The 23,730-nt window shown below is 39.4% G+C and overlaps 1 protein-coding gene across 3 annotated transcripts in view; it reads right to left on the reverse strand.

Moving 5' to 3' along the window:
• Nucleotides 1–23,730, reverse strand: part of LOC138746174 (sodium-coupled neutral amino acid symporter 1-like) — a 60,950-nt gene that overhangs the window by 13,702 nt on the left and 23,518 nt on the right. For 2 of the 3 annotated variants that reach the window (XM_069904141.1, XM_069904142.1), the window contains exons 5-9: nt 20,952–21,025; nt 16,992–17,084; nt 16,120–16,198; nt 15,324–15,406; nt 1,127–1,185 (exon numbers count right to left, since the gene is read on the reverse strand). In XM_069904141.1, coding sequence (XP_069760242.1) covers nt 1,127–1,185; nt 15,324–15,406; nt 16,120–16,198; nt 16,992–17,084; nt 20,952–21,025 — 388 coding nt within the window. Of the gene's footprint in view, nt 1–1,126; nt 1,186–15,323; nt 15,407–16,119; nt 16,199–16,991; nt 17,085–17,252; nt 17,682–20,951; nt 21,026–23,730 lie in introns of those variants that run through there. The other variant, XM_069904143.1, reaches the window with a different exon arrangement.

Consider the following 23,730-nt stretch of genomic DNA (forward strand, 5'->3'; position numbering starts at 1 on the left):
ATTGTATTTTAATAAACCCATGAATTCCAAGGCTGGCCTTGTGAATTCCAGCCCTTTCCTTCAAAGCTGGGCAAACCAGATGAGGTCAGCATGTTTTTGCTTGAGGAGGTGTTGTGGTGTTATGCAGGATGCCTAGGGACTGGGGAGGCACAGGGTTGGAGATTGGAAGTGCAAGGGACCAAGGTTGAGCGATGAGCCGCATGGTCAGGACGGAGCTTGGCTTCTACTGATTGGTCAGCTCTAAAGTCAGTAGTCCACATGTTGGCAGACAGGGGTGAAGCTGATTATTTGGGGGAGGGGTGAGGCTTTTAGTTGGGAAGGGCACGATTGTTAGTGAAGGGGTGCAGACCCTTGTTGGGGGTGGAGTGTCCAAGATCAAGTGATGTCAAAATGGAAGTTATGGTGGAGAAAATTGGTTGTTTTGGACAGGGTGGCCATGGGGCAGCACAATGGTTAGCACAATGCTGTTACAACGCCAGCAACCAGGGTTTGAATCCGTGGCTGTTTGTAAAGAGTTTGTACGTTCTCCCCGTGTATGCGTGAGTTTCCTCCGGGCCCTCCAGTTTCCTCCCACCCTTCAAAACATATCAAAGTTGTAGGTTAATTGGGTATAATTGGGCGGCATGGGCTTGTGGGCCAAAGGGGCCTCTGTTCATGCTGTATTTAAAATGTAAAATAAATATGCAGGGAAAATACCTTCTGTAAAGAGGATCTGCCTAAATGGGGTTCTCAGACCTCAACAGGATCCTACTCAACCAGCCCTCCATAATATATAAAAAGCTGAAACAGAACACTCAAGTAATATGAGATCTTATACAATGATAGATCCACAAATGGCAACCTTCCCTGCATTGCACCTCAAGGTACGTCACCGCACATGCCATGGCATCTTTCATGCATTGGATATACATGCAAGGAAAATCATGGACTTCGTACAAGTTGCAAGAAGCTACTGATTTTTCAGTTACATTTGACTTTTCATTGAAGCGAATTAACTGAGTGCAGAAAAACATGACACCATCGACTCCAATTTCAAGGCAACTTTGCTTTTTTTTCACCAAACAATGATAGATGGACTTAGAGTGATAGCCTTGGTTTGGCTGCAAGGTACGTGAAGAATACTTACTACAATTAGAAAGAAGATCATACAGATAAGTGAAAATCCACTGGTGTAGCCAAGGTATCCTATAAAAAGGATGAACAAACTGTTACCTTGATGCTATCTCCTTTAGCATTATAAAATGATCTTTTACCTGATCATTCACATCACAATGCTCTTTTTCAAGTAATTATTTGTTTTCAAAGATGACTTAACCCTTACTATGAAATATCAAGTAATATTTCATCTGTTAGCCTGCTTAACTGCTCCCCCTTTCACACTTTTGATGTTCTCATTAACAAAAAAAAATGTACCCTGCCCTTCTTAAATGTTCTCTGTCTCATTCCTTTGACCCTAGTGTTTGATCCCTTAAACTGAAGTGTATCTGGTGCCCAGATGGCTTAGTCTTTCATGAGACCTGGCCAGAGCACATCATGGTGTGGTGATACAACCACTACACTGGCCACACTCCTGCCGGAGTCAACCACTGTACCTGGGAAGCTGGCCCCACGTGCCCGCTGTCAATCACCGGCCCGTATAAAGACTCTAGCCGGCCCCTTTGGGAGCCAGTCGGGCACGTGGACCCAGGAAGGGACAGAGACCTGGTGTGCACAAGTCTAAGCTGATTAAAGCCTGTTGTACAGTCTGTGGACTTTGTGTTCAGATTCTTCACACTGCAGTGCTCACACATGCAAACACAGAAGGGAACGGGAGACAGGGAAGCAAAAAGAGACTTGGCAGGAGTCAGAAGGAAATGAAACAAGTGAACTGAAACCTGGAGTGTCAGGCAAAAGGTTCAGAGGAGTACATTAACAAAGTCAGATCCAGCAGATATTTTCTAACAGTTTAATTTCAAAGAAGGTAATCAGATGAATAATAAAAACACAATGCTGGAGAAACCCAGCTGGTCAAACAGTTCACTTAATGTAGCAAAGTTAAAGATACATAAATAACCTTTCAGGCTTGAGTCCTTCATCAAGTATGAAAAAATGCCAGCATGCACCTGAGCTAAACAGTGGGGCAGGAGGAGGAGTACCAGGATCAGTGCCAGAACAAGTATTAGAGGGGGGCACAGTGGAATGCTCATAAACTCACTCAGCAAGGGAGGGGGGGGGTGTTTCTATTAGATACTGGGACTTACCTGTCGACGAACGTTAACACCATCCGCCCTTCCAATGTAGGAGACGAGGGCGCTGCTTTTATTGGATCGAGCATCACCAGAGGCCACTGATGCGTAATGCACGCTAGTGAGGTGGAGGGGGTGGGGGCAGGTCTGACAGCGAGCGATGGCCGTGACTGTATGGGGGGGGAACAGCACCTTGCTTGGGGAGGGGAAGGGGTTAATGCCCACGGATGACCCCTGAGGAGCACAGTTGGAAAGGGAGGAAGGGCACACCAGCAGGCAGGGGGAGGAGCAATGGTTCTGCGAATGGAGAGAGAAGGGGGTGGAGAGCTGGAGGAAAGAAGTCAAAGGGAAGGGAAGGAGAATGGAAAGTAGGCCAGTCAATGTTAATGCTATCCGGTTGGAGCCCTTGATGAACTGTCTGCAGACGTTCATGTTTTACTTCAATCAGGTGAATAATGGCCGATTAGATTTTATGAAGTGAAGGTATTGTGCAGCCTCTAAGCAAACTTATAATCCCATTTTATTTCATTTGAAAGGTAACCCCTTCAAATTAGCTGTTTTCTGAGCACGGCACCCCTGTGTGTATCAGCCAATGGAATACTCAAAACAAAATGGAAAAAGAACAAACTGTTGACTCATAGCAGAAGTGTTATTGAGAACTAGGCTGCTGGTTTATTTTAGAAAGAGCAGGGGGGTGGGGGTGGAATTTCCATGCTTAAGTCGGAAAGAAGCATTACTATTGCGTCTAAAACATGTCCTAACTGGAACACGACAAACACAATAAGAACCCAATACAAAAAGGACACCAGAACTGCCTGATTACCTCCAAAATAAACAATCAGCTCTCCCCTGGCCATTAAGAAATTAAAATCAGAAGAGTTGCTCGCAGAATAAATAGATATGGCTGTCAGGTAGAAGTCTTAAAATAATTATTTGAGTTCTATTTACAAGTATTAGAGTTGGGGACTGGGGTAACAAGTGAATAAAATTTCCTGACCAAAAACAGTGATAAAGTATTTTAAAAAAATCTAAAATAGAATGTGAGAATCATCTCGATTAATAATTATTTCACTTTAGTTGTGTGTCATTTTCCGGGGCTTTTTAGCATTCATGAGCATGTTTACTCAGTACTCTATCTATATATTTGATCTCTAAGTCCGTAACATATATCCTTTAGTCATACGTAAAACACTTCCTCTTTCAGGTCTCAGTCAGTGAGGTGCACTACCTTGCTCACCATGGGGAGGGTGTAACCATCTTCATGAGCTTGTAGCATTCCATCAGTGGTGTTGGTGAGATATACATGAAGAAGAACACAGTTAAAATGGTGCCATGACCTTCAGTTGTTCACATTAACAGGGTAAAAAAGAGTTGACAGTATTTTTTGAGAACCTGGAAGATGAGTAGAAATGAAATGCTTATAAAGCTCTTTATCCTTGGGACATCACTTCTAAAAGTCCCTTTTAAAGGTTGTTAAAGAGCAGTGTGGAGCAGGAGTGTGTTTTCTCTCTCTTGTTTGCTTACCCATTGCTTCTTATAGATGATGCGTGACCTACTAATGTCTCCAGCACTTTTGTGTATTGCATATTTATATGTGTGTGTGTGTGAAATATGTGTGCAATGTGTGTGTATGTGTGCGCGATGTGTGTGTGATGTTTGTGTCTGTAAGATATGTGTGCACCTGTGCAGTGTGTGTGTGTGTGTGTGTGTGTGTGTGTGTGTGTGTGTGTGTGTGTGTGTGTGTGTGTGTGTGTGTGTGTGTGTGTGTGTATCAAAGTTCCTCAACATGGTTATCCAACTGCACGAAAACCAACAAAGTCGGGTCAGATACAGCAATGAGATCTCTGAACCCTTCTCCATTAACAATGGCGTGAAGCAAGGCTGCGTTCTCGCACCAACCCTCTTTTCAATCTTCTTCAGCATGATGCTGAAACAAGCCATGAAAGACCTCAACAATGAAGATGCTGTTTACGAGGGGAGTCACGTGATGGAGTAGTGGCCGGTCAGGGAATTCCAGCCCTCTCCAGAAAAGTTTTAAAAAAACACACAAAACACAAAGGCACAAACATAAAAATTAAAACAAAGTGAAAGTAAAGGTGGGAAGAAAATGGCAGCGAAGAAAGAAAAGTCGAAAGCAACGGGAAGAAGAGAAGAAGAAAGAATGTCGGAAGAAGAAGGTGAAGGCCTTACCTGTCCGAGGAGGCCCGCCGCGGAGAGAGAAGCCCACTCCCTCAGGTCAGTGGAAGTCCCGAGCTCGGGACTACAAAAATGGCTCGCGCAGCCAAGTAAAAGTGCGCAACCGCGCATGACAAAAAAAACACTGACGGGAGGGGGGACCAGCTGAGGAGTCGATCTCCACAGCTGAGAATGACAGCTGCAAAACAGCAACAGGAAGAGAACATAGAAAACAACGAGAACAAGAAAGAGAGTAAAAAGAAAACAAGGAAACAACAGATGACCAACCCAGAGGAAGAGAAGAAGAAGAACATAGAGAAATGGCAGAAGAAGGGAAAGGCAAGACAATGGATATATTTTTTTTAAAGAATATATGGAATCAGTAAAAGAATGGCAATTACAAGAATTTAGTGAAATAAAAAGAAGAATTAAAAGTGCAGAAGAAAAAATAAATAGAATAGAGATGGTCATGTCAGATATAGGAAAAAGAGTTGTCAAGGTGGAAGAACGAGAAACAGCCATAGAAATGGAAGTAGAGGACTTAAAAAAGAAATTAGAAGAATCTAATAAAAAAGTTAAAGAGACACAAGAGCTGTAGCTCAGAAGATAGATATAATGGAAAATTATAATAGAAGAAATAATATAAAGATAGTGGGCCTTAAGGAAGATGAAGAAGGCAAGAATATGAGAGAATTTATAAAAGATTATCCCTAGGGTCCTAGGAAGACCAGAATTACAGGAAGAAATGGAAATAGAAAGGGCACATAGAACACTAGCCCCTAAACCACAGCCACAACAAAACCAAGATCCATTTTAGTAAAATTCCTAAGATATACAACGAGAGAAAATATATTGGAGAAAGCAATGAAGAAAATAAGAGAAGACAAAAAGCCACTGGAATACAAAGGTCAAAAAATTTTTTTCTATCCAGACATAAGTTTTGAACTCCTGAAGAAGAGAAAGGAGTTTAATATAGCAAAAGCGATCCTATGGAAAAAAGGATATAAATTTATGTTAAAGTACCCAGCGGTACTTAAAATAGTTATTCCAGGGCAGCAAAACAGACTATTCTCAGATCCGGAGGAAGCACGAAAATTTGCAGAACAACTACAAAACAGGCAGAGAGATGAAGACATGTAATGAGAGTAAAAATGACCACGAACTATATGTATGTGTATATATGGGTATATATATATATATATATATATATATATATATATATATATATGTGTATGTGTGTATGTATATATGTGTGTACATGAGTGTATCCGTATTTAAAGGAAAATATATAGAGTATAGATAAGAATTAATAAGGGAATGAAAGGGAAGAGAGGAAGTAAGGAGGGAATTAAGAGAGTGACCTTTGTATTATATATGAAAATTGAAATCTTTTCTGGGGGGGGGGGCTGGGTGGGGAGGAGTTACGGTCACTGCGAAATCAGTTGACGCTTGCGAGTGAATTCGCAAATCCAAATGGAGAGGGGAGATGTGGTTGCCCGACAAGGGATAAAGGCCAACTCAGGAAGGGGAGGGGATAGTGGGGTTAAAGAAATTTTAGATAGGAGATTAAGGGAAATGTTTGATGTTTTAGAAATGTTGTCTTATAAAGTGTTCAAAACAGGAAAGCAGAAATGGATAAGAAGGAAAGGTGATGATGAGGAAATGGAAAGTAAAGATAAACAAAGTATGAAATGGCTACGTTGAACTATATGACTTTAAATATTAACGGAATACATAACCAAATCAAAAGGAAGAAACTGCTAAATTTACAGAAAAAAGAAAAAATTGATATAGCATTCGTGCAAGAAACACATTTAACTGAAATGGAGCACAAGAAATTAAAGAGAGATTGGATAGGACATGTAACAGCAGCGTCATATAATTCAAAAGCTAGAGGAGTAGCTATATTAATCAGTAAAAATGTACCAATTAAAATAGAAGAGGAAATAATAGATCCAGCAGGGAGATATGTAATGATAAAATGTAAGATATATTCGGAGTTTTGGAATTTACTCAATGTATATTGACCTAACGAAGAAGATCAAAAATTTATGCAAGATATTTTTTTGAAGATAGCAGACACGCAAGGGAACATACTAATAGGAGGGGATTTCAACCTTAATTTGGATTCAAACAAGGATAAAACTGGGAAAAAAATTAACAGAAAGAACAAAGTAACCAAATTTATAATTAAATCGATGCAAGAAATGCAACTTTTGGATATATGGAGGAAACAACACCCAAAGGAAAAGGAATATTCATATTATTCGGGTAGACATAAAACATACTCAAGAATAGACCTATTCCTGTTATCAGCTCGTATGCAAGACAGAGTAAGAAAAACAGAATACAAAGCTAGAATATTATCGGACCACTCATCCCTGATATTGACAATAGAGTTAGAGGACATCCCTCCAAGAATTTATAGATGGAGATTAAACTCCATGCTACTTAAAAGGCAGGATTTTAGAGAATTCATTGAAAGACAAATTAAAATGTACTTTGAAATAAATACGGAATCAGTGAAAGATAAGTTTATACTATGGGACGCAATAAAAGTGTTCATCAGAGGGCAAATAATAAGCTATGTAACCAAGATGAAGAAGGACTACAATCAGGAAACAGAGCAGTTGAAAAGGGAAATAGTAAAAATAGAAAAAGAATTAGAATGAAGGAAGACACAACTAAAAGAAGATAAAAAAAATAAAATATAAGGTGGAGAAGAACATAATGAAGACAAAACAGAAATATTATGAACTAGGAGAAAAAACGCACAAAATTCTAGCATGGCAGCTTAAGACAGAACAAACTAAGAGAATGGTATTGGCATTAGGGAAAAAAGACAAACAAATCACATATAATCCAACGGAGATTAATGAAAACTTCAGAGAATTCTACGAACAATTATACCAAACTGAAAACGAAGGGAAAGAAGGCAAAATAGATGAATTTTTAACTAAAATTGAACTACCAAAATTACAAATAGAGGAACAAAATAAATTAACAGAACCATTTGAAATAGTAGAAATACAAGAGATAATAAAAAAACTAGCAAATAATAAAACACCAGGAGAGGATGGATTCCCAATAGAATTCTATAAAACATTTAAAGATTTATTAATTCCTCCCCTCCTGGAAGTAATCAACCAGATTGAAAAAACACAAAGCTTACCAGATTCATGCAAAACAGCAATAATTACAGTAATACCAAAGACAGGGAAAGATCCACTCGCACCAGCGTCATATAGACCAATATCTTTACTTAACACAGATTATAAGATAATAGCTAAACTATTAGCAAACAGATTAGCCGACTATGTACCAAAAATAGTAAATCTAGACCAAACTGGATTTATTGAAAAAGATGAACAACAGACAATATTTGTAAATTTATTAACTTAATTCATGCAGTAGAAGGGGACAAAGCTCCAACAGTAGCAGTTGCTTTAGACACAGAGAAGGCCTTTGACAGAGTAGAATGGAATTATTTATTCAAAGAATTACAAAAATTCAGTTTACCAGAGAAGTATATTAATTGGATTAAAGGATTATATAAGGGGCCATTGGCGAAAGTAACAGTAAATGGATATATATCAAAGCAATTTAACTTAAGCAGATCAACAAGGCAGGGATGCCCACTATCACCCTTATTGTTCACGTTAGCTATAGAACCACTAGCAGAATTTATAAGAACAGAAAATAAAATAAATGGGATAAAAATAAAAGACAAGGAATATAAAATCAGTGTATTTGCAGATGACGTTATAGTATACTTAACAGAACCAGAAATATCAATAAAAGAATTACATAAGAAATTGAAGGAATATGGAGAAGTGTCGGGTTACAAGATTAACGCAAATAAGAGTGAAGCAATGCCAATGAATAATGCGGATTTCTCAAAATTTAAGAAAGAATCACCATTCAGATGGCAAATGCAAGCAATACGATACCTAGGTATACAAATAAATAAAAACCTCGGCCATCTATATAAACTCAATTATTATCCACTAATGAAAAAATTACAGGACGACTTAGAGCATTGGAAAGACTTACAACTAACACTAATAGGAAGGATAAACTGTATTAAAATGAACATTTTCCCAAGGATACTATACCTATTTAAGGCATTGCCAATACACTTGATGGATAAATTCTTCAAGGAGTTAAAGAAAATAATAAGGAAATTTTTATGGAAAGGGGGGAAACCGAGGATAGCACTAGATAAATTAATAGAATGGTATAAACAAGGAGGCTTACAACTGCCAAACTTTAAAAATTATTGTAGAGCCGCACAATTAAGATACCTATCAGATTTTTATCAAACAAGGGAAAAGCCAGATTGGACTAGATTAGAACTAGATAAAATAGGGGAGAAGATACCCGAACATATATTATATAAATGGGATGAAAAATTGGTACAACGTAGGAATTCTCCAGTATTACATCATCTGCTCAATATTTGGAAGAAGATTCATGTAGAAAGGAATAAAACAAATTACCAATTACCAAAACTAATACTGACGCAAAATCAGCTAATCCCTTTTACAATAGATAACCTTTCCTTTAGAGAATGGGAGAAAAAAGGGATCAAAAGAATAGAAAATTGCTTTTCAGGAAATAAATTACTATCCTTTGAACAAATGAAGGATAAATATAATATAACTCAAGATACAGTGTTGGCATACAACCAACTGAAATCCTACTTGAAGGACAAATTGGGAAGCAGTCTGAGGTTACCAGAGGGAAGTAATTTTGAATATGTGATTACAGACACAATGATAATCAAAACATTTATAACAAATATGTATATTAAACTGCAAGAAAAGGAGAATGAGGAAACAAATGGTAAAACTAAACAAAAATGGGAACAAGATTTAAACATAAAGATAAAGAAGGAAGCATGGGAGAAGTTATGCTCTGGAACTATGAGAAATACAATAAACACGAGGTTACGTATGATACAATGTAACTGGATACACAGGCTATACATTATACCTCAAAAGTTAAATAAATGGGACCCAATAGTATATAACAGATGTTTTTGCCGTAAAAAGGAAATGGGAACAACAATTCATGCAATTTGGACATGTGAGAAAGTGAAAAATTTTTGGGAAGATCTAAACCAGATATTAAATAAAATCACAAAAAGCAATATACCAAAAAACCCAGAGATCTTCCTCCTAAGTAACATAAAAAACAAAGAATTTGGACTTGATTTGGATGGAGCACAAAAAAGATTTGTTTGGATAGCCCTAGCTGTAGCAAAAAAATATATTATGTCAGCGTGGAAATTAGAAGATAACTTGAGAATATAACAATGGTATATAGAAATGAATAAATGTATTCCACTAGAAAAAAATAACATATAATTTAAGAAATAATATTACCATATTTGAACAAATATGGGAGCCATACATAAAACACAATAGAGAAAACCTACCAGGGACATCTACCACCTAAAATGACAGAAGGAGAAGGAAATGAAAAGAATTGACTCAGTGGAACTTCCTGTTTATTTTTATTGAGTGACAACATTGTTAGACGGGTTTAATGTATCTTAGATTCTGAACTTTAAATGAATGGGAGGGGAGGTAGGAAGGGTGGGATGGGAAGAGGGAGGGGGGAGGGAGAAAACGACACTGTATATATTTGAAAAGAAAAAATGTATGTATCTTGATCAATGTGGTTTATAGTGTGAAAATTAAAAAAAAAAGATGCTGTTTACATCCGGTACCGCACGGATGGCAGTCTCTTCAATCTGAGGCGCCTGCAAGCTCACACCAAGACAAAAGAGCAACTTGTACATGAACTACTCTTTGCAGACGATGGCGCTTTAGTTGCCCATTCAGAGCCAGCTCTTCAGCGCTTGACGTCCTGTTTTGCGGAAACTGCCAAAATGTTTGGCCTGGAAGTCAGCCTGAAGAAAACTGAGGTCCTCCATCAGCCAGCTCCCCACCATGACTACCAGGCCCCCCACATCTCCATCGGGCACACAAAACTCAAAACGATCAACTAGTTTACCTATCTCGGCTGCACCATTTCATCGGATACAAGGATCGGCAACGAGATAGACAACAGACTCGCCAAGGCAAATAGCGCCTTTGGAAGACTACACAAAAGAGTCTGGAAACACAACCAACTGTAAAACCTCACAAAGATTAGCATATACAGAGCCGTTGTCATACCCACACTCCTGTTCGGCTCCGAATCATGGGTCCTCTACCGGCATCACCTACGGCTCCTAGAATGCTTCCACCAGCGTTGTCTCTGCTCCATCCTCAACATTCATTGGAGCGACTTCATCTCCAACATCGAAGTACTCGAGATGGCAGAGGCCGACAGCATCGAATCCACGCTGCTGAAGATCCAACTGCACTGGGTAGATCATGTCTCCAGAATGGAGGGCTATCGCCTTCCCAAGATCATGTTATATGGCGAGCTCTCCACTGGCCACCATGACAGAGGTGCACCAAAGAAGAAGTACAAGGACTGCCTAAAGAAATCTCTTGGTGCCTGCCACATTGACCACCGCCAGTGGGCTGATATCGCCTCAAACCGTGCATCTTGGCACCTCACAGTTCGGCGGGCAGCAACCTCCTTTGAAGAAGACCACAGAGCCCACCTCATTGACAAAAGACAAAGGAGGAAAAACCCAACACCCAACCTCAACCAACCAATTTTCCCTTGCAACCGCTACAACCGTGTCTGCCTGTCCCGCATCGGACTTGTCAGCCACAAACAAGCCTGCAGCTGACATGGACATTATATATATTGGCTTCGCGGACGAAGATTTATGGAGGGGTAATGTCCATGTCAGCTGCAGGCTTGTTTGTATATATATTATATATATAAATGTGTGTATATATGTGTGTGTATATATATATATATAATATATGTATATATATATATATATATGTGTATGTGTATATATATGTGTATTTGTATGTGTGTATGTATATATATATGTGTGTGTATATGTGTGTGTGTGTGTGTGTGTGTGTGTGTGTGTGTGTGTGTGTGTGTGTGTGTGTGTGTGTGTGTGTGTGTGTGTGTGTGTGTGTGTATCTATATATAAGCACGCACATGCATGTATGTGAGTCTGTATATAGAGGTTGTCAACTTCAACTTTGGTTGGTCTGCTTTTCCAATGAAGATCAGAAACTTATCCCCTGCCTTAAATGTTCATCAAATTGTTGCTGAATTTCTCCCGTGATTTAATTCAGTTTGTTGAATTGATTGAGGTCGTTTGAAGCATGATATTGTTCCTGATATTGCGTTGAGCAACCACGCAACAAGAACACTCAGTCTTTTTTAACTTGATGCCACATTTAAGCCACCATCATCAGTTCCAGTCTTGAGCAATTAACCTGCTCAAATTCATTTCCCTGCAATTAATAGTTCAGATTCCTTTCTCTTACCTTCTTGAAAACAGAACTGAGCAATATGTTCACACCTGTTCTCTGTTAATCAACTGAAATTTCTTCCAAGAAGATTGATAATGTAGAGGGAATGTTACAAGTAATCCGTCATGTCGTCACACCAAATCCATTTAATGTCACTGAGTAGCAACCTCTGTTGAATTTACTCTGGGGGATCAAGGTTGTGTTCCAAGCTGGTTTTTGAACTATTGCTTGTCCATTGCATGTAAGAAGCCCTCTTTTTTCAGATAAATACTATTCTGAGATGTTCCATCTCAGGCTTTCTCCTGAGGTTGCAATCACAGATCCAGCCAATTTGATTCACCCCATCTGATTGTAAGTAATGTTGAGAGCATTGGGTACAGTGAGGGTTTTGAGACCAGATAAATTCCCAGCTGTAACATAAGAGTCTGCTCCCGAACTAATTGTGCCTCTCTCTAGGCTTTTCAAAGTTCGAAGTTCAGACTTATTGTCAGTGTACATGTGTGTGTAGTGTGACGCTTGGAGGGAGTGGGTAGAATCAGCATACATCACATACAACCCTGAGATTCTTTTTCCTGCAGCAAGCCAACATTACCACTTAGAGGTAGTGTAAAAACACTGTGCTCAAGAAAATACCAATGCATGTAAACAAAAAAAGAAATGTAAATAACCTGATTGTGTAATACAGAGAGAAAATAAAAATCAGTAAAGTGGAAAAGTCCTTAAATGAGTCTCTGTCTAGTGTAATGCTGCCTTTAACATAAAAAAAATGAAAAGTTGGTCATTATGTTCTCAGAATCGGAGAGATTTAACCTATTAAGTCTATCCTGTGTCCATTTACACAAATCCAATTATTTTCTACCACATTCCCATCAATTGACCCCAGATTCCACTACCCACCTGCACACTGGGGACAAATATTTAGTGGTTAGTTAATCTTTGGGATGTGGGAGGAAATGGCAGCGCTTGGAGGAAGCCCATGCGGTCATGGAGAGAAGAGGCAAACTCTACGCAGACCACACTGGATGTCAGGGTGGAACTGGGAGCACTTGTGATGTGAGGCAGCAGGGCTATTGCCCTGTTTCAACAAAAACAGTGGGGGGGGGGGCAGAGAAAGGAGCACAATCCCAGAGGCAGGAAGTAATAGATAGATAAGGGAGGGAGGGCACACCAGCAAACAGGGGGAGTGGAGGGTGGCCTTGTGAATGGAGAGGGAAGGGGTGGAAAGCTGGAGGGAAGAGTGGATGAACGGAAAGTAAGCTAGCAGAAACCAGAGAAATCCTTTTTAATACCATCCAGCTTGAGAGTGCCCAGTCAGAATATTAGATGTTGCTCCTCCAATTTACGGATGGCCTCACTTTGGCAGTAGATGAGGCCATGGACAGAATTGTTGGTGTTGGAGTGGGGCACAGAATTGATGTGATTGGCCACTGGGAGATACCTGACACTGATACGGATAAAGTGAAGGTGCTCAGCGAAGCAATCTCCCAGACTGCGTCCAGTCTCTCCAATGTAGGGAAGGGCACAACGTGAGTCTCCAATGTTGGCCTCAATGGGTGCCTTCTATGTAGAGAAGGCCACAACCTGATCTGAGATACCCTGTTTGAGTGTGCCAGGACCAGTTCTCGATCCTGAAGAACTGAGTGACAGAACTTGGACACCGAGACAGCCTTTTTTACTGACTGTGTGAAATCAGGGGATTTTTGTAAAACTGTAGACAATGGGTATTGAGTAATTAACACTCCAATAGAAGGGGTCCTAACTCACACAAAGGAGAATGGTTGTGGGGTGTTGGAATCAAGTGTCTCAGCAGGGATTGGTTAGGTCAGAGATCAAGGCTCATTCAATAAGGTCAGTGATGTTGGCTGATGACTGTTCAATGACCATTGGATTTTCAACTTCTCAGTGTTCAGAAAAGGCCCAAGGCATAGGCTTATGAACGACAGGTGGCATTCACACCAATAACTGAGAGGCAATAACCATCTCCCACAAGAGAGAATCTAACCACCTACTCTTGACACTGAGTGCCACTACTATCACCTGAGTATCCTGCCAACAACATTCTGGTTGGGGAGGGGGGCAGGGGGAGGGTGTCACCAATGGTCAGAAACTCAAATAGAGCAGCCACATAAATATTTTAGCTACTTAAAAAATATTTACAACATGGTGGAAGCCAATTCTGGCCATTTAAACCCATGCTGTCTAATCACACCCAATAAACTGTATGTTTTGGAGGATGGGAGGAAATCAAAGCATCTGGAGGAAACCCACGCAGGTGTGGGGAGAACTTATAAACTCCTTACAGATAGCACCAGATTCAAAGTGAATATTTTAGTTACTACAGCAAATTTGTGGTTGGGTATCTTGTGAAACACAAAAGTCTGTGGACACTATGATTGTAGTCTAAACACAGAAATACTGGAGGAAGTCGGTTGGTATCACAGTATCCATAAGAGGTAAAGATACATTACTGGCATTTCGGACCTGAGCCCTTTCTCAAGGTATGAGCCATTAAAGACAGGGGTCTGTGTTAAAAGTGGGGTGGGGGGGGCAGGGTGCGCAAAAGGTGGAAAAATTGGGGGGGGGGGGAATGAATACAGACCAACAAATAAAAGCTGTAACTTGGTTACAATAAGAGGAAAGGAGAGAATTGATTTTGGCTCTATGGAAGGAGACAGGGGACGGGGGATTTAACAGAAACTGTTGGTCGATGTTAATGTCATCTGATTGAAGGGTGCCCAGATGGCATTAACATCTGGCATTTTGCTCCAATTTTCAGGAGTCTCAATCTGGCAGTGCACGAGGCCATGGGCCAAGGGAATGGGGTGGGAAATTGAAATGGGTGCCACTGAGAGATCCACACTATTGCAGTGGTCAGAGCTGAGGTTCTCTCTGTATCCTATGGGTCAATGATTCATCTTCCTTCCCACCTTCTACAATGTACATTAGGGTTAGGGTTAGGAGTGAGTTAGGATAATTTTCACCTTCCTGGATTAATGCAACCCCCCCTCCCCAAAAAAGAAAACATTCAAAGAAAATTGACAGTAGTCAAAACAAAGTAACCCATTTGCCATCCTGTACTTTTCCTCCACTACCAGTGAGCTGTGGCTCCAGTGCATCCCATGTACAAAATGCACATCAGCTACTTTAATGGCTCCTTTAACAGTACCTCTCCGACTCATGATCTCCACCATCACACATGCCAGGACATTACACCTGCAGGTTCGCTTCCAAGTTGCACATCCAATTTGACTTGGAATTACACCTCCAGCCTGTTATCATTGCTGTGTCTAAATCCTGGAATTCTTTCACCAACAGTATGATGGAGAATATCCTTCTCCAGAAAGACTGCAATAGTTCAAGAAGGTAGCTCAGCAAGAGCGGTTTAAGGGGGGAAATAAATAAATATGTCCACGGAAATGATGCCTAGGTCACACAGAATAATTAAAATAATCAAGTATTTTATGATTCTTCCATCTCTCACATCTTAATCTTTATTTGTTGAATTACATCAAATGCTTACCTAAATTCTTGAAAAGACACAAGGGTAGGATTACGGTTAAAGTCACAAATATAACAAGGTGGTTTCCATTTAAATACCATACTCTGAAAATATAAACAAAAAAAATGTGTTTTAGTATCTGCACTGCAGAAAATTTTGCCAAAACCGAAAGAGGTCAATTACCACCTTTTAATCCTAAAATCAAATGGACATAAATGAGAATAGTTGGAATAAAAAATAAACTGCTGACAAAACTTAGTGAGTCAAAAAGTCCTAATTCTCTCCCCCAAAGCCTAAGGCTATGACCCCTAGTTTTCCTCTTACAAACCAGTAGAAACAACCTTCCTGCTTCTTTCTTATCTAGCCTTTTGTATTCTTATAATCTGTAGGTTCCATATTTTAGGTCTCATGGGCACCACAAGTTTTGACAGAGGTCCAAAATTATCCTGAGTTTCTATGATGTTTAGAGTAGGGAATTCTCTGCCACTGTCCCATTTTTGAATTAGAATCTACAAATTATTTTATCAAAAAATTGAGCATTTGCTTGAAAAAAGTGTGTAATATGAAGAATGAGCCAGAATGTTGGAGGTGGCCTGCACTGAGTAAAACACTCAAAACATCTTCTCCTTTCCTCACCTCTCCACCTTCCACAGGGACAGCTCCCTCCGTGACTTCCTTGTCCACTCCTCCCTTCCCACCAATCGCCCTCACCCCGCCCCCCCCCCCCCCCCCCACTCTCTTGGTACCTACCCTTGTGACCACAGGAAGCGCTGTTCTCAATTCTGTGGCCGAATACTTTCACAAGATAGATACTTACTCAGAATTGTCTTGGTTTGTAAAGGATGAAATGATATGTGGTAGTTGGTTCTTGACAATTACGAGATAACTCAAGATGGCTAAGATAAAAGGAAAACCACTTTAACATGCATTCTTTCTATTTTTATGAATGATTATATTGGATTTTTAAAAATTTTTAACGATACAGCAAGGCCCTACAGGCCATGAAACCCATACCACCCAATTACATCTAATTATCCTACCAACCCTATACATTTTGGATGATGGGAGGAAACTAGAGTACCCAGAGGAAACCCATTCAGGTCACAAGGAGAATGTACAAACTCTACAGGCAGCATTGGACTCAACCTTGAGTCACTGGCATTCATTACTAACTGTGCCTCCCCTACTCCTACCCCTATCACCCAAAGCTTGATCCTTGCTCAATGTAAACAGTGTGCTAACTGGTCTCCTGTGGAACTGCTCACAGTGAGTTGAACATTACCATAGTAGGCGTATGTTCATCAAAGTTTGCCCAAGTCAGAATTACAATAAATTAGGTGTGACTTTCACAAGAAAGATTATTATGCTCTATTCTGCTTGACACATTCTCTTTCTAACCAGTAGCTCAAAAAATGGAAGTTTTAGTTTGATCAAAACATATATTCAATGTTGTATCAAAATAAATGAGGTTTTAAATTAGTATGTAATTTAGTGGCATTTTCACTATTTGCTATTTGTAAAACAGCGATATTTTTAAATACCCTTTGTAAACTTAAACCATTTTTAAATTCTCTCCTTTTCCCACCACAAGCAGTCGTGTTTTCCAAAGCCAGATGCAAAACAAAATGAGGGAAATTAATGCTAGATTTATATCTGAGACAGTGAAATCCTTAATTCAGTACACATTACCTCCAATATTTTGTAGTGCTGTTGATCCAAAAACAGCAAATTTCCCTGGTTTACCAAATGCTAGCTGTCCCAGATTTTCATAAACCACAGAACCTAAACACAGGAAAAATTTTATTGATTAAGTCATGACAGTTTTAGTTTAAATGATCAACATGCTGATATATTTTCACTACTGTGAAATTATCAATGGCTTTCATTCGTTCAGGTGCCTTGCCGTTCGGCGCGGGCAATCATGTCTCTCCATCTGTCATGATCTCTGACCTTCCAAATTGTAGTTTGTTCCCTTCCCTGTTCTCCTTCGGTGAAGGCTCCATCTTTGAGCTGAGACTGTAATCCATGTTGAGTTCATGATTATACAAGGGAAAAACACTGAAGTGGTTTCTCGTTGCCTTCTTCAGTAGCAGTGTCCATACTGGACAGTGTGATGCGCTGCAGTGCGAACAAACAAGCTCAAACTATGAAGGCTGTACAACAGGCTTTAATTAGCTTAAAACTTGTGCACAAGGTTCAGTGTCCCTTCTGGCTCCATGTGCTCTGCTCCTACCCGAGGGCTGGCGTGACCCTTTATATTGTGCCAGTGATGGTCAGGGAGTAGGTGGAGCCAGCCTCCCAGGTTGCCTCCCTTCAGGTTCAGTGGGTTGCCCCCCTGCAGTAGGAAGTACACGAGTGCAGACAGGCACAGGCAGTCACAACGGGTAACCCTGGCCATTTATCAGCAGATTCATCTGCCCAGCGTTTTTGATTTTACAAACATAAATTCCAATTTGTCGAATCTGCTTGTAAAACCCATCCACCATCTGCAATCCATGTCTTTACGTGACCCTGATTGGGAGGGTGAACAGGTACTACACCTTGCCCGAGGGTGACCTGCAGGCTATCGGATGGAAGGAGCGCCTTACACCTCCTTTTGCTGAGCAATTGTGCAGTAACGACACCAGCAATAGATTTACTCTCCACTGATTTGTAAAAATTTAAATAATTTAGTGATTTGTAAAAAAAACTAAAAAAGAGTAATACACCTTCAAACTTTATTGTTTGTGCATGTTTTAGAAAATCAATAGTAATCCCACAATCACTTGCTAGAACATAATTAGCAATTAAATTGTTCCTATTATAATGTTCGGTTTTCTGTTTTCAGTACTTAAATTTCTTGCAATATATCACGTTACTCATGTTGATTAATTCATGTCTGAGTTCACAGCTTTTCATTCTATTATTTGATCTCGTATTTTTCCCACCTACAAGAACATCAGTAATAGGGACAGAAGAAGGCCATCCGGCCTGACGAGCCTGGTCCACTATTCAATAAGATCATGGCTGATTGGACCACGAACTCAGATCCGCCTACTACCTTTTTCCCCATTACCCTTAATTCCCCTTCTATTCTAAATTTTTTTTTTAAAATCTCTGTCTTAAATACATTTAATGAGGCAGTCATTACTGCTTCATTGGGGAGACAATTCCACAGATTCACTAGTTTCTGGGAGAAGCAGTTCTTCCTCTACTTCTTAAATCCTGAGGCTGTGTGTCCTTTTTCTAGTCCCACTGATAGTGGAAACAACCTCCCGGCTTTTATCTTATGAAGTTATTTCATCATTTTATAGGTTTCTATAAGGTACCCCTTCACCTTTCTAAATGTCAATGAGTTTGATCCAGAGTTACTCAATCTCTCCTCATAAGTTAACTCTCTCATTTCCAGAATTAACCTGGAGATGCCTCCATCACCAGTACAATGCTTCTCAAATAAGGAGTGCATGAAGTACACCAGGTGCGGCCTCACCTGTACCCTATACAGTTGCAGTGGAATCTCCCTGTTTCTAAATTTAAACCCTCTAGCAGTGAGGGCCAGCATCCCATTTGCTTTCTTGATTTACCTGCCATACCTACATATTAAATTTCTGTGATTCATTTACAAGCCCTCCCAGTTCTCTCTACTTAGCCACATGCTGCAGTTTCTCACTGTTTCAATTGTAGACCGATTTACTATTTTCCTTCCAAAGTGATTGACCTCACATTTATCAACTCTGTGCTCCATCTATAAAAAGATTTGAACTGACAACTCACATAAGCTAAACTTGAGAATTAAGATATCATAATTGTTATGAACTTAAATACTGACGTATATATATATATATATATATATATTTATAATTTTTTTATACTGGACTAGACAAATTTCTGAACAAATGGTAGATTTGCAATATAGAATTATTCCACATTTGATTTAAGGGAAAAAAAAATCTGTACTCTACCTGTCCCTGCTATTCACTTAACCTATCTGCATCCTCTACATAATTTGTTTCACCACTCAACTGATGCATCTGCAAAGTTAGATATGCGACACCTGGTTTCATCTCCAAATCGTTTATGTATATTGTGAACAGCTATGGGCTGAGCACCAACCCCTATGAAACTCCACTAACCACTGACTGTTAACCAGCGAAACATCCAACTCTCTGTCTTCTATTGATTAATCTATCCTCTAGCCAATTCATCGCCAGCATCTCATCCTCATCTTTGTGGCACCTTATCGAATGCCTTTTGGACATCCAAGTGTACCACATCCACCTATTCCCCTCTATCCACTGCACTCATTATATCCTCAAAGAATTCAAGTAAATTATTTAAATTTTCCCAGCTCTAACTGAATCTATGTTGCATCTATACTGCATTTTTACAACTATGACTGTTAAGCTACTTAGCCTATAGTTACCTTCCCTAAGTTAACATCATTTTTAAAATATCTACTGTTTTTAATCTACCGGGACCTACCCAGTGTCCAGAGAATTTAGATTTAGACATAGAGTACTGTAACAGGACATTTCAGCCCATGAGTCTGTGCTGCCCAATTACACTTACATCTCCGGTACGTTTCGAATAGTGGGAGGAAACTGGAGCCCCTGGGGTAAACCCACACGGACACAGGGAGAACATACAAACTCCTTACAGTCCTAATTCCTGGTGCTGTGAAAGTGTTGGGCTAACAGCTACTCCCACCGTGCCATCAAAATTTTGTAAGTTATCACAAATGTCTCTCCTATAACTTATGCCATTTCTCTCTGTACCCTGGATGCATTCCATCTGGAGCAGGAGACTTATCTGCCTTCAGGTCAACTGATTTTCCCAGAACTACTGCTTTAGTGATAATGAGATCTATATCTGAAGACTATACTGAAAAGTTATTTTTGTCTTGGATTATTGATCTAAATTTAGATATTCCAAGCAAAGAGTGGATAAAAGTACATAGAAAAGTCTATGTTTGAAGAAATGCAAATTATTTTTTTTTAATGAAACAGGATCTTCCAGCCCACAAGCCCCTGCCACCCAAATACGCCTATTAAACTACAACCTCTGTACGTTTTGAACAGTGGGAGGAAACAGGAGCACCTGGAGGAAACCTGCACAGATGCAGGGAGAATGTACACTGGTCACTGGCGCTGCAATATAGTGTTGTGTTAACTGTGCCACCCAGATTATAATTGATAGGTTTTTAAAATGCACAAAATGGTGGTATCCACAGGCTTGTTTAAAATTAAGTATCTTTGGTTGGTCCTTGAACTAGGCTATTCAATACACAATTATAGTTTGAAGTTGCATGTTGTTCAAACAGGCAGGTTTCCTTTACAGTGAACCTGAAATGTGCTAAAGTCAATCTAATAGTAAAGTGGTGCTGATATCCATTCTCTTGAATGACATTGTCAAGTCACGTTTATTTGTCGATCACACCATAAACCTTGCAGTGTACAGTGAAATTACAATTCCTCAGCTGCAATGGTGGAATTCAAATATAGGTCTCTGGATCAATAGTTCAGCCTCAAGATATTAATTTGAAAACTGAAACACTATTTCTGATCATTCAGTTAATCTCTATCTTAAGGCCATGATAAAAACAAATGAATCACTTAACTCAGATCATTTCTCTAGCTTCTGTTTATTTTTTTTCTTTCGGTGCTAACTTACCCGTTTCAACTGAAGTTTGGAGCAAAAGGTGAATTGAATACAGTGACATCAGTGCAATGACAACTAAAAGGAATCTGCAAAATAAATTTAAAAAATCTTAATTCTCTGCTGAAGAGCAAAATGATTCCTTCTCAAACTAATTCTTCTCACTTTTATTTAAGATTTGAAAAAAAAAAACGATGTCACAGTGGAGAAAGACTTGCTGAAGTTTAGTGAAAAGTTGCAAACTGGAGCTAATGATTCAACACCTGATTTTACATTTATTCTGAAATGAAAATCAAAAGCAATGCATGAGACATAGATAAATTGACATTGGTTCTTTTGCATTATAATTCAAACCAATATATTTTTCTTTTGATGATTCCCAAAAGATTTAGGGCTTCCAAAAGTTCACTACAGTAAAATCCCTGATATCCAGAATTCAAGCTACTAGCAAAAAAAACCAAAATAAATAAATTTTAAAAATTACAATAAATAGAAATTTAAATAAAAGTTTAAAGTTGTAAAAGTAAATGTTTTCTGAAGTAACACACAACCCCTTTGTGAAGAGGGGAGCAAACGTTCAGTCAGCGGAATGCCCTGGTCGTGCCCCGCACGCAGCCGCTGTTTGAATAAAGTTGTGTTTGAATAAAATGGTGTCGCCCAGGATAAAGAGCCGGCCCATACCGCTCACCGCTGGGGTGACATTCCCAAACTTTCTCCCTATCCCTTCCTAGTCTTTATCTTTTATTAGTGTTATTAAGTACATTAGTCAGGCTTTGTCTGTAAACTTGGGGAAGTGGGGTGGTGGGGTTAATTATGACGATGGTACAGAAGCTGGGGATTTTACTGATTTTAGAAAATTTACCACAACCTGCCTAATTACTGCATGAAGTAACCAGTAACCAGCAAAAGCCAAAGTGTATTTTTATGTGTCCTTGAATGAATTAAAATGTCTCCATTAATTTTCTTCGTGAAAGAACTGAGGCAAAGTGTTTTATTTATTGTGACAATGCCTCACTCAATTGTTTTGTATGAACAATTCCTTCCTTACAATTAATACTGAAACAATGACAAAAGCTGATTATTTATTTGTATGAATATAATTTTCAGATTGCACCTTGGTTTTTATTTCAACATATGATTTATTCAGACTAATTTTTGAATGCAAAATAAACTACTCAAGCAAACATTTCCATCTTGTCATGTGATTTCAATTACTTAATGATATAATTTATCTTGTATTTAGAGTCCAGCCCTTTCACAGTTCATGAGGTTTTAGCACAGTTTCTGGTTACATGTCTGGAGTTTGTGCATTGAGATTCTGCAAACCTGATCCATTTTGAGTCTTGGAAGACTGTTACAGCACAGCTGTGGGATTTGCGCATCACCTGCGCCATGTATAGCAATGCTGAAAGCACTTGAACCTGATGACTAAGTTCTTTCCTATGATCAAGAAGTCATACTGGTTATGGAACATATGACCTGGCTGTCTTTTGACCCATAAACTGCTGACAACATTATACTCTATAAATATGGAAGAAATGGATTAAATTTTCCAAAATAGGTTCTAAGGTGGAGAAAGAGACAGAAACATCATTTGTGGAGGCTGCACAAAATGATAAAAGTTTGTGCTGAAGATATCTTCCTCAGGCCTATTATGTCAGGCTGAGTCTAATTTAGTGAGTCATTTTTCTGAATTAAAATCTTTGCTGTCACTAGTTTTCCAACAAGTGTTTAACACCCCCTCCCCTCCATAGGTCTCTTCTCTCTTTGGCTTGGCTTCGCAGACGAAGATTTATGGAGGGGTAAATGTCCATGTCAGCTGCAGGCTCGTTTGTACACAATAAATAATATGTACAGGCTGAGTAAGAACCCCACAGACACCCAAAACAATGTAATCAAGGTCAGAAATGGCAACAGCTTCCAGACTAACTGCAAGTGTGCAGTCCAATGCTTTTATTTAAACCTATTCATGTGATTTGAGCATCAGTGCTCAGACTGGGTTTTCCTCGACTGATTAGGCATCAGACTCTATCATTAGTGTGGTAACTTCTACTTTGAGAAAGAACCACTTGACAACTTCAAACTCAAAACAACAACTTTATCTGGAGCAGCAAAACCACCCACCCACTGATCGACAGACACATCTTCTTCCTCTGTCTTTCTCCTCTTACACACAGCATGGCCTCCAAGCTATAGCTAAGGCACTCAAAAAGTAAAGACAGACAGGAAGTAAACCCCTCCCAGCCTCACTTTAAAAAAACAGCTCACATTACAACAATCAGTATTTGTTATCTCGGTAACATCAATAAGCATGGAATTTATTGTCTATCTTTAACTACCCTTGGGAAGGTAATGAGGAGCCACCTTCTTGAATAATTCAGACTTGAATTAAGGATAAAGACTTGGAGAAGCTGAAGGATTTGCAATACAAGCCCCAGCAATGTGTAATTTGATGGAGAACGTGGGCAAAGGTGTTTGCATCCACCCTTGTCCTACCAGACACAATATATAATTCATCATTTTATTCTTCATTTATATACTTGTACACCTCTTCTCTTTTTCTTTCATTAAAAAAAAATTATATATACAGCATGGTAACAGGCCATTTTGGCCCACGAGTCCATGCCACCTGATTTATGCCCCATTAACCTACATCCCTGGTATGCTTTGAACAGTGGGAGGAAAACAAAACCCCCAAGGAAAACCCACACAAACATGAGGAGAACAAAGAAACTTCTTACAGACAGCATGGGATTTGGACCCCAGTTCAGTTCCAATCGCTGGTGCTGTAAAT

The sequence above is a fragment of the Narcine bancroftii genome, chromosome 11 (assembly GCF_036971445.1).
Source record: "Narcine bancroftii isolate sNarBan1 chromosome 11, sNarBan1.hap1, whole genome shotgun sequence".
NCBI lineage: Eukaryota > Metazoa > Chordata > Chondrichthyes > Torpediniformes > Narcinidae > Narcine > Narcine bancroftii.